Source organism: Vigna unguiculata, chromosome 8 (assembly GCF_004118075.2).
Source record: "Vigna unguiculata cultivar IT97K-499-35 chromosome 8, ASM411807v1, whole genome shotgun sequence".
Taxonomy (NCBI): Eukaryota; Viridiplantae; Streptophyta; class Magnoliopsida; order Fabales; family Fabaceae; genus Vigna; species Vigna unguiculata.
Window position 1 is genome coordinate 29,455,071 of NC_040286.1, and position 16,606 is coordinate 29,471,676.

Genomic DNA, 16,606 nt, shown 5'->3' on the forward strand with positions numbered 1-16,606 from the left:
ATTTCTAGTCCAACACAAGTATTCTAATCTAGCTCTCAATCACTCCTTATTAACCTCATTCAAGTACTCTTCTACCAAGTCCTTTTTTTATTTAACTAAGTATTCTTTGAAAAAGCACCTTTGACATAAGCAAATATTCTTTGAACAACAATCATTATTGACTACTAACCAAGTATTATTTCTGAAATAATCACTAAGATAAAAAGATTGTTTGATTGGTAATTGTTCATTACACTTTGTTCATTGGGGCAGTTAATCGTTTGAAGATACAAATGGTTCATACTCTCCTATAGTTTTTTGAATGAGCGTTGACAATGTTCTACTTGAAACCTTTTGTTGAATAAGAAATTTTACAACGTTGTAGCATTACACAACATGATCTTTCTCTTTCTTTTTTGTATTGTTCTTTATATAGGCTTGAAGAAAGTAGTTGTTGTGACATAGTTTCTGGCTCTTGAGCAACTTGAATTCTTGGAATTTGTTTTCCTTTTTTTGAGGAGTTTGATTGTGATGGATGCATATAATGCTCTCCTTACAACAATAAAGGTTCTTATTTCATTTTTACAATATCTCAATAGTTGAATGTATTTATCTTCTTCTTACACAAGAGACATTTTCTTGGTTCATCTTAAACTACAATTTCATACGAAGTTGATAATTATTCCAAAGTTGAAAAATTCTTTTTTTTGTGAAGAAAAACATCTTTTATCTCCATCCTTAGGAAATCTTCTGATATATTTTGTCGTTTGACCGATGAATCTCTTTGACAAATGATTGTATGATTGTGGTAAATTTCTCTGCAACATATAATAAGTATTTATATATTTTTCACGTGATACAATATTAGTTTACTTTTATATATTTTATCATCTGAGATTGTTTCTGTTTCTATAGTGTTGTATCATCTATCAAACGTAACACTTGCATCTTGTATTATTTATTGTCGAGATTAAACATAATTTGTGAGACGAAACATAATTATATTTTATACTTATCATTTAAAGTTTTAATTATTTACAAAACCTTTACCGTGATAATTTCTATTTAAATGTCGTGGAAAGACCGTGTTGAAGCTAGTTTTTGAAAGTTATATATATATATATATATATATATATATATATATATATATATATATATATATATATATATATATATATATATATATAAGTTAATTTTTTTAAAAATTTTCGTCAAATTTTGTTAAATCAGTCCTAAGTATTTATATATTTTTCACGTGATACAATATTAGTTTACTTTTATATATTTTATCATCTGAGATTGTTTCTGTTTCTATAGTGTTGTATCATCTATCAAACGTAACACTTGCATCTTGTATTATTTATTGTCGAGATTAAACATAATTTGTGAGACGAAACATAATTATATTTTATACTTATCATTTAAAGTTTTAATTATTTACAAAACCTTTACCGTGATAATTTCTATTTAAATGTCGTGGAAAGACCGTGTTGAAGCTAGTTTTTGAAAGTTATATATATATATATATATATATATATATATATATATATATATAAAAGTTAATTTTTTTTAAAATTTTCGTCAAATTTTGTTAAATCAGTCCTAATTTTGTTTTATAGGTAAATTTTTTTGTTAATTTTGTTCAATTTAATCCTTTTTTCTAACATTATTTAAATCATTTACGATAATGAATCGTAAATGTTACGTGTCATTTTGTGATTTTTTTTAATTTTTTTAAATGTCCATATGTGAGAGTCAATGTTTTATATTTAATTTAATCTCTATATTTGTTATTTTATTCAATTCAGTTCTAATTTTGTTTAAAATTGAATAATTTTGTCTTGAAATTGGGACCAAATTTAATTTTTATATAAAAGTTATAATGTTGTGAGTTTTAATATATTTAATAAAAAATGCGAATTTTAATATAAAAATTAAATTTGGTCTCAATTTGGAGAGGGACAAAATTGGTTCATGTTAAAAAAATTGGAACTAAATTGAATATAAAACATCGACTCTAACACGTAGAATGTTGTTGGGTTGACACGAGGAATTTAAAAAATTAAAATATAAAAAAAACACGAAGTGACACGTCATGACCGTTAATGATTTAAACTGTGTTAGCAAAAAAAAACTAAATTGAACAAAATTGACGAAAATTAATACCTATTTGAACACAAAAATAAAATTAGAACTGATTTGATAAAATTTGACGAAAATTGAGACTAAAAAGATATTTTAACCATATATATATATATATATATATATATATATATATATATATATATATATATATATATATATATATATATATATATATATATATATATATACACACACACACACATATATATACACTAGTGAAAATACATATGAGGATTTATCCTAACTTCCTTAGTCTCTTCACCTCATTTGTCCCATTAACACTCTCTTAATGCCTCTTTAATGCATTTAATGTCTCTCTAATCCTTTCATTTATTATTATATGACATCCTAAGTCAATTTACTTTTTCTAGTCACATTGTCCCCAAGGCTTTAACTCTTTCGAACATAAAGGTTAAAAGAGAAAGGAGTTCAAAATAACCCACTTAGAAAAAAACCGATCAGTTGGACCTATAACCACATAACCTCAAGCCTTTAGCTCTTTGTGGAAAGTAAAGGCTAGAAAGAAAAAAATTTTTAAAATGATTTACTTTAACAATGTTCTTCTCATTGGGTCTATCACCATATATAACATATAATTTTCTCAAAAACATTAGAAAAAAAAATCCTAACAAAGAAAGATAGAGATCAAAGATACCGAGCAATGTGCAATTGTTACCACAAATAATTATTGAGTTAATTCCAAGTGTTTTCTATGGACGACAAATTGACTCTTGCCAAATTACAGAAAATGTTAGAAATTAGATGGGTTAAAGGAGATACTAACTAAAAATTAAAGAAAAACAATAAAACGCATTTTATAACACTACACTTGCACTTGTGAGAATGAAATCTTGTATTCTAAATTTGTGGAAACTTCATATGTTTTTCTTGTCTTCCGTATTCATCTCCTCGTCTAGAAGAAACAAATGGCTGAGACAATTTTGAATGTCTAGAAATCCAAACTTAATATAATGATAAGCTTGATTACCAAAAGCTACTCGAAAGTTGTCACAAAATTTTCCATATTGTGGCAACAAAAACTCCTCTATGGATTTTATTATTCGTTCCTTCAGACGCTTATTAGAGACAGTCCATGTAGATTGAATTGTGCATGTCTCCTCAAAGTGAAGGTTGAACAAATGGAGTTTATCTTTCATTACGTCCGGTACCACATCAGGTTCCGCGGACTCATACGTCTCGGCCTTCAAAAACTCCACCATCTTATTCCACGAACTTCTTATATACAGGTTGCACTTTTGTTCCACCTTTGCTCTGTTTTGTCGAAACCAATCATCGTCAAATTTCAAATCAAGCGTCTTCTGTTCTATGTAGCTGAGATTATTAATCATAAAAACAGAGCCCAAGGCGGGGTCAGCGTAGTAGTCTTTAGACTTGGCTTCCAACTCGCTCTCTAACAATTCAATCATCCTTCCTATCACCACCCAAAATGAAGAATTTCCCATGCGGTAAGTTTGGTCATCCCTCTGCTTTATCTTACCTTTACAAATTAGATGGATGTAGTCCATTGCTTTCTTAGTAATCAGATGAAGCCCTCCATCGGTGACAGGTGCCTGCACCTTATTGGGATAAATAAATTTCCTCAACTTCTTTAGCATAGCCAATCTTTGTCGAACGTCTTGAATGTCATCTATAAACGAGAACTTGCGATACAAAACCAGTGAGATGAACTCCCGTGACAACTCGACAAATGACTCCGACATTTTAGGGACGATGTTGAACAAAAGATTCGACAAATTCCCAGTTGTCATGATGGTATCGGCAAAACTCACTAGACCAATAGTCACTTCCTTGCAAACCTTATTAATGGAAACATCCGCAGCAGCGACAGGGATCTCTGAAAAGAGGTAATTGCAGAGTCTCTTTTCATTGGGAAACAGTATATTCGCAGCTGCCTTACACGTTTTCAACCACTTCTCAACGTCCTCGTTGTTGGGCGTTTCAAATTGCAACCCAAGTGCCCGCAGACACTGTTCTAGAAACTCCCTGCGCCATTTGCTGTAAATGTTGCTGCATTCCTCCATGAAACCGGCATTCACCATCAGCTTCATGGTTTCCTTAAGGCGCCTCATAATTTCCGATGGAAGTGAATCCATCACCAAGTTAATGTCGGGATCATCCGGTACTTCTTTGGAGTCAAACACGGCTTTAAAGTATTTGTCCACGTGACTACAAAGCATGGGAACAAGCATCTCATTCTCCTTCTCAAGCTCCTTTACACAATTCATGAGTTGTTGTTGGATGATAAGAACATCATCAACACTTTCCTCTTGTGAAGGTGAATTGCTTTGAGTGAGTAGATGGTCTTGGAATCTAAGATCCTCATCTTCTGGTGAAGTGCCTAGAGTGCTATCATGACTGCTATTACTAACACTCCCTGAATCATCAACTTGAATGATTACTTGATTTTGTTCCTCTGGGGTGTCGCGCGGATAGTCTCGAAGCTGGAGGAGGGAATAACTGAAACCCCCTCCAACAATGACTAACCACAATTTGATCTTCATGAGTTGTACTGTTAGAACTCCGCAAAAGAAATATAGCAGATCTATCTGGAATCCAAATTGAGTAAGATTTGACAAGCCAAGCGACATGGTAGCAAAAGCAGCACAAGAGATCAGACTGTATGCATCTGGTTTACCCTTCACTACGTTATCAAAGAAGAAGGAATAAACAGAAGTGGTTACTAGAACCAAAAATGCCAAATGAACTTCTAACCGGTGAGAGGAGGAACTCGACCTTGCCGGTGTGAACAAGACGGCAAGGCAAGTGATTGAACTGAAAATAATATAAAGAAGCATCTTCCACCAGCTCCAGCTTCCCAGTAAACGGTTGAAAGAGGAACTGAGTGCATAACAGAGCAGTCCAACAACAGATGAAGCAAGACATAGAAGTCTCAGTACCTTTGGTTTCTTCAGCCATCTCAGAATTTGCTTGAGTATGAGCAAGGTTTGCATCCAACCATTCACCCACCACAAACAGAGAACCTCCATTTTTAGACGAGAGAAGCCCAGTGATGAAAACTTTATAAAAAACTAAAATTTCATGTTTAAAAAAGTATAGATAAAAAAAAAAAGTGAACTTCAACCAAAATATTCTTACACAGTTACACTCAGTGAGTCGTGCAGACCCCACACGTTATTTGTTTGGGGATTCCTCGAACTTTCGGAGAAAAAATGTCTGTGGACTGTGAAGGTTGTCAGGAGACTCCTCATTTCAAAAGTTAGGGACTTTCATGAAGCGTGTTGTGTTGAGTTGGAAAAAATGAATGAAGATTTGTGGATGGACAAAGTTTAAAAAGAGAATTTTGATAGACAAACGAAATCATCCTATTTTACTCAAAATGATAATATTTAAATACCAAAAACAAATAAAAAATATTTAACTAAATTTCAATGACCCGTGAAGTAAATATCCTTCACAAAAATAATTACAAACAGGGAACATGAAAATGTGTTCCCTTATTGACCCTTCTGAGAGCGTCACTAATCACGAAATACACCACAAAAGCTTTAATAATACCCTAATGACATGTTTCGATCACGGTCACGTGTTGTTACGCACCACGCTTTATATGAGTAATAAATTAAAATCAGTATAATAATACTTGTTAAGTGACGTTATCTTGTAACGTAACATTGATATTGTTACATCTCATAACAGAGGCTTAACACGTGATAATAAATAAATTTTGCAAAAAATAAATTAAAATAAAATTAAAAAATTCAGAGAATGACACATATTGTACTGTTAATGACGTTAATTTTGTTTTTGAAAGAAATATAATCGAGACACTTTTTTAAAAGTGAAATGCAATTAATATTTTATTTTTATGAGTAACAAATTGAAAACACTCATGTGGCTAACATCTAATTAATTAAACTTTTTCTTAGGCAAGTCCAATTCAATACTGAACCCTGTAGTTTTCCAACCTCTGGTGTCTCGTCGCATGCTTCTCTTTCATTTTCATATGATGTTTCTAGAGTGGTGCTGCTTTTTTTAGCAGCCAGCAACATACTCAATCTAGTGGTGTAAGTTCCTTACTCTATTCTTATTTTAAAATATAGAGTGCAAATTGCAAGATCAATCAGAGAGGAGGAATTGATTTGGGTGATTCCTTATTTTAGGGAAATTTGTGGAAACTCTTAGACATGTCGGTTTGAGTTGGTGGAAATGTTGGAATGAAGATCACTTGACACATTATAAATTTGACAACAATATGGAACAGTTGAAAGTAGTGGAGTGCAACTATATTCCCCTGTACCGTGAAACTGAATTTACCAAGCAACTGAAAAGGTTCGCTACTTCCATTATGTTTACAAGTAGTAATATGAAGTTCTGAGTGTTAGAAGGCTACTTGCAGAGTTGCGTTAGTTATATGATGGATAAATTAGTAATATGTTACACTTTTTCACTGGGATCTTCCTCAAGCCTTAGAAGAGTATGGAGGTTTCTTATCATGTCATATAGTGTAACTTATACAAAATTTATTCATATCCAACTTAGTACAATAATAACTGCAGTAGACGTCAATATCCTAAGAACACAGTAGACAAAGTTTTGGGGTAACAAAGTTTTTTTTATAAGTTTGATAAATTATTTATTTAGGTAAAAAAAATTAATTTATTATTTTATTTTAATTAAAAAATAAAATGTTAACTTGTTTTAATTTTATTTATAAAAACTTTGTCAATTTTATCAAAAAAAAAATGTCAAAAAGATAATCTTTCAAAAGTAAATTTTCTTTTTCAACTTGTAGAAATGTTTAGAAATTTTTCCTACCATACCTAGTTTGTTTTGTGGACACTGGCACATCCTCTGTGTAGTCTCTGTTTACACAGGTAGATTATAAGTGGAAGGTAAAATATTTTCTCTATTAAAAAAAGTAAATAAAGAATATTTTAAATAAAATAGATAATTGAAATATTAGTTATCCTATGAATGAAAAATAATTAATAAATATTTTTATAATTTTAAAAAAATTTAAAAGTATTTTAAATTTTTTTTATAATTTTCAATTATTAAAATATAATATATTTTGTAACTATTTTTAATTTTTAAAATATAATAAAATATTATCAAATAAGAATGAATTTTATAGCTAAATATTTTTGTCATTATCTATTTTTGACTAGAGTAACTTTGACATTTATTTCAACCTTTCAATAATTAAGGATCAACCATTACACATTAAGAGGGTGGTGGAGGATTGGAGGTTGTTTTCAAATCATGCAGATAAAATAAAAAATGCAGATAAACACACGGGGTAGATCATTTAGGCACTTGTTTTCAATTTCAACTGTTTGTTTAGTAACATTTTTCTATTTAAATTTCACAATATCATTATTCGTGTTATTTTCAAAGATAAGAATCATTGTATTTAAAATAAATTAGTTTGATATCAATTTAGTATTAATATTTTTTAACATTATAATGTTACGCGTCATTATGAAAATTTGGAATTTTGATTAGATTAACATTCCAAAATATAATAATATAAAAAAGGGTTAAGTATGATTTTAGTCCCTGAACTTTGATCCAAAATTGAAATTTGTCCTTGGTTGAAACTTTGATAAATTTTGGTCCCTAAACTTTAAAACTGAATGAATATAGTCCTTTTTGTTAACTTTTTTTTTAGGTTTCGAACGCATTTCTCAGTAAATATTAAGCCGAGAATGTGTCAAATGACGTAAATAACTCTAATATTAACATGAAACGCATTCCACATGTTGAAAAAAGTCAATGTAATTGAATTAAAAGGACTATATTCATTCATTTTTAAAGTTTAGGGATCAAAATTTATCAAAGTTTTGACCAGGGACAAATTCCAATTTTTGGCCAAAGTTCAGGGACTAAAAACATATTTAACCCTATAAAAAACAAAATGTTGATTATATAAAAAAAATAAGGTACAAAAGCATGAGACTATATACTAAACTCATGCAAAACAAAAGAGGTGTGTTTTATGATCTATTATCGAGATTAAACATTGTATATAAGATTTTTAGCACATAATCAAAATGTTGATTTTTTCTCAAAATATTGGTCAATTATTGTTAAAACATCCCTTTTAATGACAATTCAATGTAAAATTATCGTTGTTTTTCTCTCAATGATGGTTCAAAAGAAACTAAGAAACTACCATGGTAAAGTTTTGATTATTTTCAAAACATTTACACTTTTAACATGATAATTTCGTGTCGTTGAAAGACATAGTTGAAGCTAGTTTTTGAAAACAATTATATATATATATATATATATATATATATATATATATATATATATATATATATATATATATATATATATATATATATTCTAAAAAAACATTAGAAAAAAAAAAGACGAAAGATAAGCAAACAAAGTGTTATTGTTACTACAAAAAGTTATTATGAGTTAACTCCAAAGTAGTTTCTATGGACGACAAGTGACTCTTGACAAATATAAAAGAACCATCACACAAAATGTTAAAAATTAGATAGTTTAAAGTAGATACTAACTAAATATTAAAGAAAAACAATAAAACGCATTTTATGAACTGCACTTGCGACAATGAAATTTTGTATTCTAAATATTTGCAAACTTCATATGTTTTTCTTGTCTTCCGTATTCATCTCCTCGTCTAGAAGAAACAAATGGTTGAGACAATTTTGAATGTCTAGAAATCCAAACTTAATATAATGATAAGCTTGATTACCAAAAACAACTCGAAACTCGTCACAAAATTTTCCATATTTTGGCAACAAAAAATCCTCTATGGATTTTATCATTCGTTCCTTCAGTCGCTTATCAGAGACAGTCCATGTAGATTGAATTGTGCATGTCTCCTCAAAGTGCATGTTGAACAAATGCAGCTTCCTTTTCATTAACTCCGCTACCACATCAGCTTCCGCGGAGTCATTTGTCTCAACCTTCAAAAGTTCCACCACCTTATTCCACGAACTTATTAGATAGAGGTTGCAGTTATGTTCTACTTTTGTTGTGTTTTGTCGAAACCAATCATCGTCCAATTTCAAATCATGCGTCTTTTGTGCTATGTAGCTGAGATTATTAATCATAAAAACAGAGCCCAAGGCGGGGTCAGCGTAGTAGTTTTTAGACTTGGCTTCCAACTCGCTCTCCAACAATTCAATCATCCTTCCTATCACCACCCAAAATGAAGAATTTCCAACGTAGTAAGTTTGGTCAGCCCTCTGTCTTTTCTTACCTTTACAAATCATATGGATGTAGTTCATTGCTTCCTCAGTAATCAGACAAAGCCCACTGTCGGTAACAGGTGCCGACACATTATCAGGGTAAATAATATCCCTAAACCTGTTTAGCATATCCAGTATTTGTTTAATGTCTTCAAGATCACGTAAGAATGACGGTTTGTGAAAAAAGATCTGTGAGGTGAACTCCAGTAGCAGTTCGTCCAATGACTCAGACATTTTAGGGACAATGTTGAACAAAAGATTCGGCGAATAGTTGCCGGTTGTTATGGTGGTATCGACAAAACTCAGTAGACCAATCGTCAGTTCCTTGCAAACCTTCTCGAAGTAGACATCCAAAGTGAAAAAGAACCCTGAAAAGAGGTAATCGCAGAGTCTCTTTTCGTTGGGAAACAGTACCTTTGCAGCTGCCTTGCACGTTTTTAACCACTTCTCAACGTCCTTATTGTTAGGCGTTTGAAATTGCAACCCAAGTGCTCGCAGACACTGTTCTAGAAACTTCCTACGCCATTTGCTGTAAATGTCGCTGCATTCCAACATGAAACCGGCATCCACCATCAGCTTCACGGTTTCCTTAAGGCGCCTCATAATTTTGGGTTGAAGTAAATCCATCACGAAGTTGATGTCGGGATCCGGTACTTCTTTGGAATCAAACACGGCTTTAAGGTATTTGCCCACGTGACTACAAACCATGGAAACAAGGATCTGATTCTCTTTCTCAAGCTCCTTTACACAATTCACGAGTTGCTGGATGATAAGAACATCATCTTGTGAATATGAAGTGCTTTGAGTGATTAGATGGCCTCGAAATCTAAGGTCCCCATATTCTGGTGAGGTACCAAGAGTAATAATATCAGCATTAGCTTGTTCTGACAACCTTCTTAGATGCACGTTGCAGTATTGTTCCACCTTTGCTGCGTTTTGTCGAAACCAATCATTGCTCAATTTCAAATCACGCGTCTTTTGTTCTATGTTGCTGAGATTATTGATCATAAAATCATGGCCCAATGCGGGGTCAGAGTAGTAGTTTTCGGACTTGGCTACCAACTCTCTCTCTAACAACTCAATCATCCTTACTATCATCACCCAAAATAAAAAATTTCCCACGTTGTCGGATCGGTCAACCCTCTGTTTTGTTATCCAATGGATGTAGTGCATTGCTTCCATAATAAATAGATGAAGCCTTCCGTCGGTAACAAGTGCCTGCACATTATTAGTGTAAATAATTAGCCCAAACTTGTTTAGCATAGCCAACCTTTGCCGAACGTCTTCAATATCATCTACAAATGACGTCTCTGAAGTAAACTTCAGGGTCAGCTCGCCCAATGACTTCGACATTGTAGGGAAGAAATCGAGCAAAAGATCCGACAAATAGCTCCCAGTTGTTATGATGGTATTGGCAAAACTTAGTAGACCAATCGTCAGTTCCTCGCAAACCTTATCGAAGGAGACATCTGCAGCGACAGAGAACCCTGAAAAGAGGTAATCGCAGAGTTTCCTTTCATTGGGAAACAGTATCTTCTCAGCTACCATACACGTGTCTAACCACTTCATAATGTTCTCATTGTTGGGCTCTTCCAATTGCAATTCAATTTGCAACCCAAGTTTCTGCAGACAATGTTGTAGAAATTCCCTTCGCCATTTGCTGTAAATGTCGCTGCATTCCTCCTGAAAACCTGCATCTACCATCAGCTTCACGGTTTCCTTAAGGCGCCTCATAATTTCCGATGGAAGTGCATCCATCACCAAGTTGACGTCAGGATTGGGTGCTCCTTCGGGGTCAACTAACACGTTTGTAAGGTATTTCTCTATGTGTCTACAAAACATGGGAACAAGCATCTCATTCTCCTTTTCAAGCTCTTTTATACTATTTATGAGCTGTTGTCGGATGATAAGACCATCGTCAACGCTTCCATCTTGTGAAGGTGAATTGCTTTGAGTGAGTAGATGGTCTTGGAATCTAAGATTCTCATCTTCTGGTGAGGTGCCTGGAGTACTATCAACATCAGCATTAGCTTCTTCATGACTTGTACTACTACTACCAATCCCTGAATCATTAACTTGAATGATTACTTGATTTTGGTTCTCGAGTCGAAGGTTCTCCCTGTCTGAGTGGCTCGGATAGTGACGAAGCTGGAGGAGGGAATAACTGAAACCCCCTCCAATAGTGACTAACCACAATTTGATCTTCATGAGTTGTACTGTTAGACCTCCGCAGAAGAAATATAGAAGATCGATCTGGAATCCAAATTGAGTGAGATTTGACAAGCCAAGCGACATGGTTGCAAAAGCAGCCCAAGAGATGAGGCTGTATGCGTCTGGTTTACCCTTCACCACGTTATCAAACAAGAAGGAACAAACAGACGTGATTATAAGAACCAAAAATGCCAAATGAAATTCCAGCCGGAAAGATGTGGAACTTGACCTTGCGGGTGTGAACAAGACGGCTAAACAAATGATGAAACTGAAAACAATATAAAGAAGCATCTTCCACCAGCTCCAGTTTCCCAAGAAATGGTTGAAAGAGGAACTGAGAGCATAACAGAGCAGTCCAACAGCAGATGAAGCAAGAGATACAAGTTTGAGTACCTTTGTTTTCTTCAGCCATCTCAGAATTTGGTTATGCATGGCCATTGCATTCTTTCTCAAGTAAGAGAGAAAGGTTTGCATTCAGCCATTCACCCACCACGAACAGAGAGCCTGGATGAGAGAAACCCCTCACTGTAATGAAGATTTCGCGTAAAGGGTAGCCAGTTACTTTTTTGGCCTAAAAGGAAACCTAAAGAAAAGAACAAAAAAAAAAAAACTTTTTGACCTACAATGCCAACTTCATCTTCATAGAAGTCACTCCGAAGTACTTGAAATGAAATATAGGTTGCTTTTCTAGCACGGCAAATATTAAGAGAATTATCTTCATCTATTTTCTAGCGCGGGAAATCCGGTGTGCAATTTTTGTTCTGCAAAATAAAATACTAATTTATATCAACAGTCAAACAAAAAATTGTTCAATTTTAGAAAATGGAAAATCATATTTGTAATTAACACTTTATGAAAACTAAAATTTCATGTTAAAAAACTAAAGGGAAAAAAGTGAATTTAAACTAAATATGAATCATATAGACCCCAAACGTTATCCGTGGAGTTTTGGACGAACTTTCCGAGAAAAAAACTTGTGAACTCGGGAGGTTGTTGAGAGACTCTCAATTCAAATGCTAGGACAAATGTTTCACTTGTGGGGTTTCCACTTTCACTCTCAGGGAAAAATACAAATACTTGTGGACTGTGAAGATTAAGAGTCAAATATTACAGATTTCCCTTAGCGTGTTCAATTGGAAAAATAGCAGATAAAGATGACTTGCAGAAAGACAAAGTTTAACAGCAGAAACTGAAAATTACAAATAAAAAAACATTTTGTATTAATTAATGCTTTAATTAACAAGAGTCAAATTTCTTTCCTATATAACTCATAAAACCTTATATAACACAAATAGTGATGGTTATCGAAGGGATATGTTAATAGATACCATGATGCATTAATTGAAAAAAATAATAATAAAGATGATTCGTGGAAGAACACGGTTTAAATTATTAAACAATTCACAATTAATTAAGTAACTATGTATATATTATTTCTCAACCATTGAGTATATATGTTGATATTTGAAAAGTTTTCTTAGATCTCAAATATATATATTTCAACTTATCATACCCTTAATTATATATTTGTTTTGTTTTTCTTTGTGCGATTTCTTTCAATAGTGTAAGACCCCATTTTTCTTTTTTTTTTTCCAGCCCTAAAGGTTAGTGGGCTGCCCCTAAGTGGGCCTAAGGGTTGGCCCAGTGTATATAAGCCCTAGGTCTGCCCTAAACCTAGGGTACCCTACCATTTTCGGACACCCTGCCCTTGCTTAGAGCTGCAGCCGCCACCCCTTCCGCTAGGGTTTGCCCTAAGGTCCGCCTCCCGTTTGGCCGTTCCTAGCTCACGTAAGTACCCTCGGACTCGTAGTCTCCTTTCCCTTGGTCTGTTTTTCGTGAGCTGTTGTTAGGGTTCCGAACTGACCCATTCTTGCACTGTTTTCCAGCTTCGAGTTCGCTCCTAGAAGTCGTTCGTCCTCCACAGTTTGGGTGTCGAGGTTTTTCAGCTAGCTTGTCCAGGTACGGGAAGCTAGAGTTTCAAGTTTTGAGTCATCCTTTGATCTGTGTATGAGTTTATTGTTGGTTGTACGGTTTGATCTTTCGTTTTGATGCGTGTGAATAGCTTGCATGTGTTGTTTGGCCGGAAAACATGGCTGTACATTGAAAAACAGTGGCGAGACCTGTTAATCTCACCCAGGCGAGTCAGTCTCGCCTAAGCGAGATGAAACAGGGAGCTCATCTAGAGCTCCTGCGCGAAATCTCCCCCAGGCGGCTCGTTCATCTTTTGAGCGAGCAGGCAACTCGCCCAGGCGAGAGGGATCTCGCTTAAGCGAGATCCCGTGATGCCCTCACACTTGCCCTTGTGCTCTCGCCTAGGCGAGAGGGAGGCTCGCCTGAGCGAGCACGTCTCGCCTGAGCGAGACCCCTCAGCCTGAGCGAGATGCTGGGCGAGACAGTGCTGTGTTTTAGACGTTTGATGTTTCCCGAGTGATCTGTTTTGATTGGGTATGATTGTGTGATGAGGAACATGTATATAATAGAATAATTTGCATGGTTGGCATGAGTTACGAACGACGTATGACGGGTTGGGTATGATGTTAACATGTGAAATGAATGAATGGGTTGGAACTAAAGAGATACGTGATTAATATGAGATGAGACCCCAGACTCATTGGGGCGGTGATGATCAGAGGTACGGACTTGAGAGGTGATGCATATGAGGAATTAATTTCCAGGGGTTGATATGGGATTGAAAAACATGATTTAATATTCTCTTATTGATGATTTATGAATGTTGGTCCGTGTCAGCGTATAATTCCTTGGGGTCTCTAGGTGAGACCTCTGGGGTCGCGCTTCAGTGGTCGGGACGTAATTCCATGGCCCCTGCTAGTGGGTGATCATGGTGGTGCCCCATCTGTATAACTAGGTAAGGATTCAAGGTAAGGTTGCATCCTGACGCTCCGAGGAGTCAGTTAGTCTCACTTAAAGCGGACTGACTCTTGTGGTGGGAGTAGCAGGAGGCCTGAAACTCACTAAGGGCTAACCTTGTGGTGGGAGAGATTTGTTTCATTGTAACACTGGTAATACATGGCTCAGGATCGAGCAGCTCAGGTTCGAGCAGGGGTATCCACCACAAGTGCAAGCATCCGCTGAATCCGACCGAGTTATACGTATCCGGATGAGTCGAGTCGAGTCGTAGTGTATTGAATGAAGAGTCATAACATGTTTGGTTGCTATGTGGATGAGATGATGAATATATATATTGGATTGCACGTGGAATATGTTGATTGGCTCTAGCTTACCCGTTTTGTTGTATGTTTGTGTTGTATGTGGCCGCTTTTCCTTGCGATGATCATCAACTTGATTGATGGGAGCAGTCGGACGAGGTTCTCAGGGTCAACAAGCGAATGGTGATTTCGTTGCTTAGCCATCTGGGCTGGAGTTTTCCTTGTGTTTATTTAGGGCCATGGCCCATGTATTTCTTTCCGTATTTCTACGCTACATTCTACGTTGTATTCGTATTCAGTTACCCTGTTTTGTTGGCATCTTGGTGTGCCTGGTTTAGTAGGGGTGATGTCGGGAACCCCAGGACTGCGTGATTTTACCATCTTATGTGTGACGTTCCTTTAATTTTGATTATTAATTAAATGGGACGTTACAAATAGTCTCTCAAATTGTTTGTAAATATTTGTTAATTTGTTAATTTTTTTTATTTTAATTATGTAGAATACTATTTCGATATATTTTATCTAATTATTTTTTATTTTCTAACTCATTATCAATCATACTATAATTTTTTCACTATAATTGTATAAATAACTTTTATTTACTACAATATAAAAATTTAATGTAATTGTCATGAATATTTTTTTATCACCATCCAACATAATTGAAGTTCAAAAGATACAAGATCTATGTTAAAATTTTATTATTATGATTATTATTTGTTCTTTGTATCATTTTGATCAAATGATGTATTATAACTTTTATTAGTGTATAAAAAAGAGATTTATTAGAATTTAAAAGATTGAAGTAAACAAACATTTAAAAAATATTTTAATTTGAATATTTTTTTTTATATTTTTTAAAAAATATTTTTAAATATTTGTCAACTAGGTTTCATTAATGTTTGCAAATTTAATAAATGTGTTAGTCCTCATAAAATTTTATTTGGTATTATAATCTAAAATGTAAACAATTATACTTTATTTTAAACTTTTATTATGATTATTATTTGTTCTTTGTATCATTTTGATCAAATGATGTATTATAACTTTTATTAGTGTATAAAAAATAGATTCATTAGAATTTAAAAGATTGAAGTAGACAAACATTTAAAATATATTTTAATTTGAATATTTGTTTTCTTTTTATATTTTTAAAAAAATATTTTTAAATTTTATCAACTAGGTTTCATTAATATTTGCAAATTTAATAAATGTGTTGGTTCTCATGAAATTTTATTTGGTATTATAATCTAAAATGTAAACAATTATAATTTATTTTAAACTTTTATTATGATTATTATTTGTTCTTTGTATCATTTTGATCGAATGATGTATTATAACTTTTATTAGTGTATAAAAAAGAGATTCATTAGAATTTAAAATATTGAAGTAAACAAACATTTAAAATATATTTTAATTTGAATATTTGTTTTCCTTTTATATTTTTTAAAAAATATTTTTAAATTTTATCAACTATGTTTCATTAATATTTGTAAATTTAATAATTGTTTGGGTTCTCATGAAATTTCATTTGGTATTATAATCTAACTTTTAAACAATTATAATTTATTTTAAAGTAGTTGATATCAAAGAAACAACTATCCTTCTAATATTGAATATTTGATAATATTATGTTTCCTTTACCATAATTTTTTATTATTTTATAAAAATTAATATTGAAGTAGTAAGAAAATAGGTATGGGTATGAGTACGAGATTATACTCGTTACCCGGTGGGATGAGAATGGAACAAAAATTTGATACCAGTTGGATTTAGATATGGGGATGGGGATAAATTTTTTGTGCGAGTATGAGTATGGGATAGCGAAACTCGTGTCCGCCCTGCCCCGTTGCCATCCCTATCATCGAGTTTTCTTTTGAATCAGAACATCAC

The 16,606-nt window shown here is 33.3% G+C and overlaps 2 protein-coding genes across 2 annotated transcripts; both read right to left on the reverse strand.

Moving 5' to 3' along the window:
* Positions 1–2,999: 2,999 nt before the first annotated feature.
* On the reverse strand, positions 3,000–5,132 carry LOC114195075 (exocyst complex component EXO70B1-like). Its single transcript, XM_028085470.1, has one exon. It carries the CDS (start codon positions 5,130–5,132, stop codon positions 3,000–3,002), a length of 2,133 nt encoding a protein of 710 aa, XP_027941271.1.
* Positions 5,133–8,625: 3,493 nt separating this feature from the next.
* Positions 8,626–12,285, reverse strand: LOC114193950. Its single transcript, XM_028083956.1, has 2 exons — positions 12,170–12,285; positions 8,626–12,071 (listed from the first exon to the last, which is right to left on the reverse strand). The coding sequence occupies exon 2, from the start codon at positions 12,018–12,020 to the stop codon at positions 8,724–8,726; it is 3,297 nt and encodes a 1,098-aa protein (XP_027939757.1). The 5' UTR covers positions 12,021–12,071; positions 12,170–12,285; the 3' UTR covers positions 8,626–8,723.
* Positions 12,286–16,606: the final 4,321 nt, after the last annotated feature.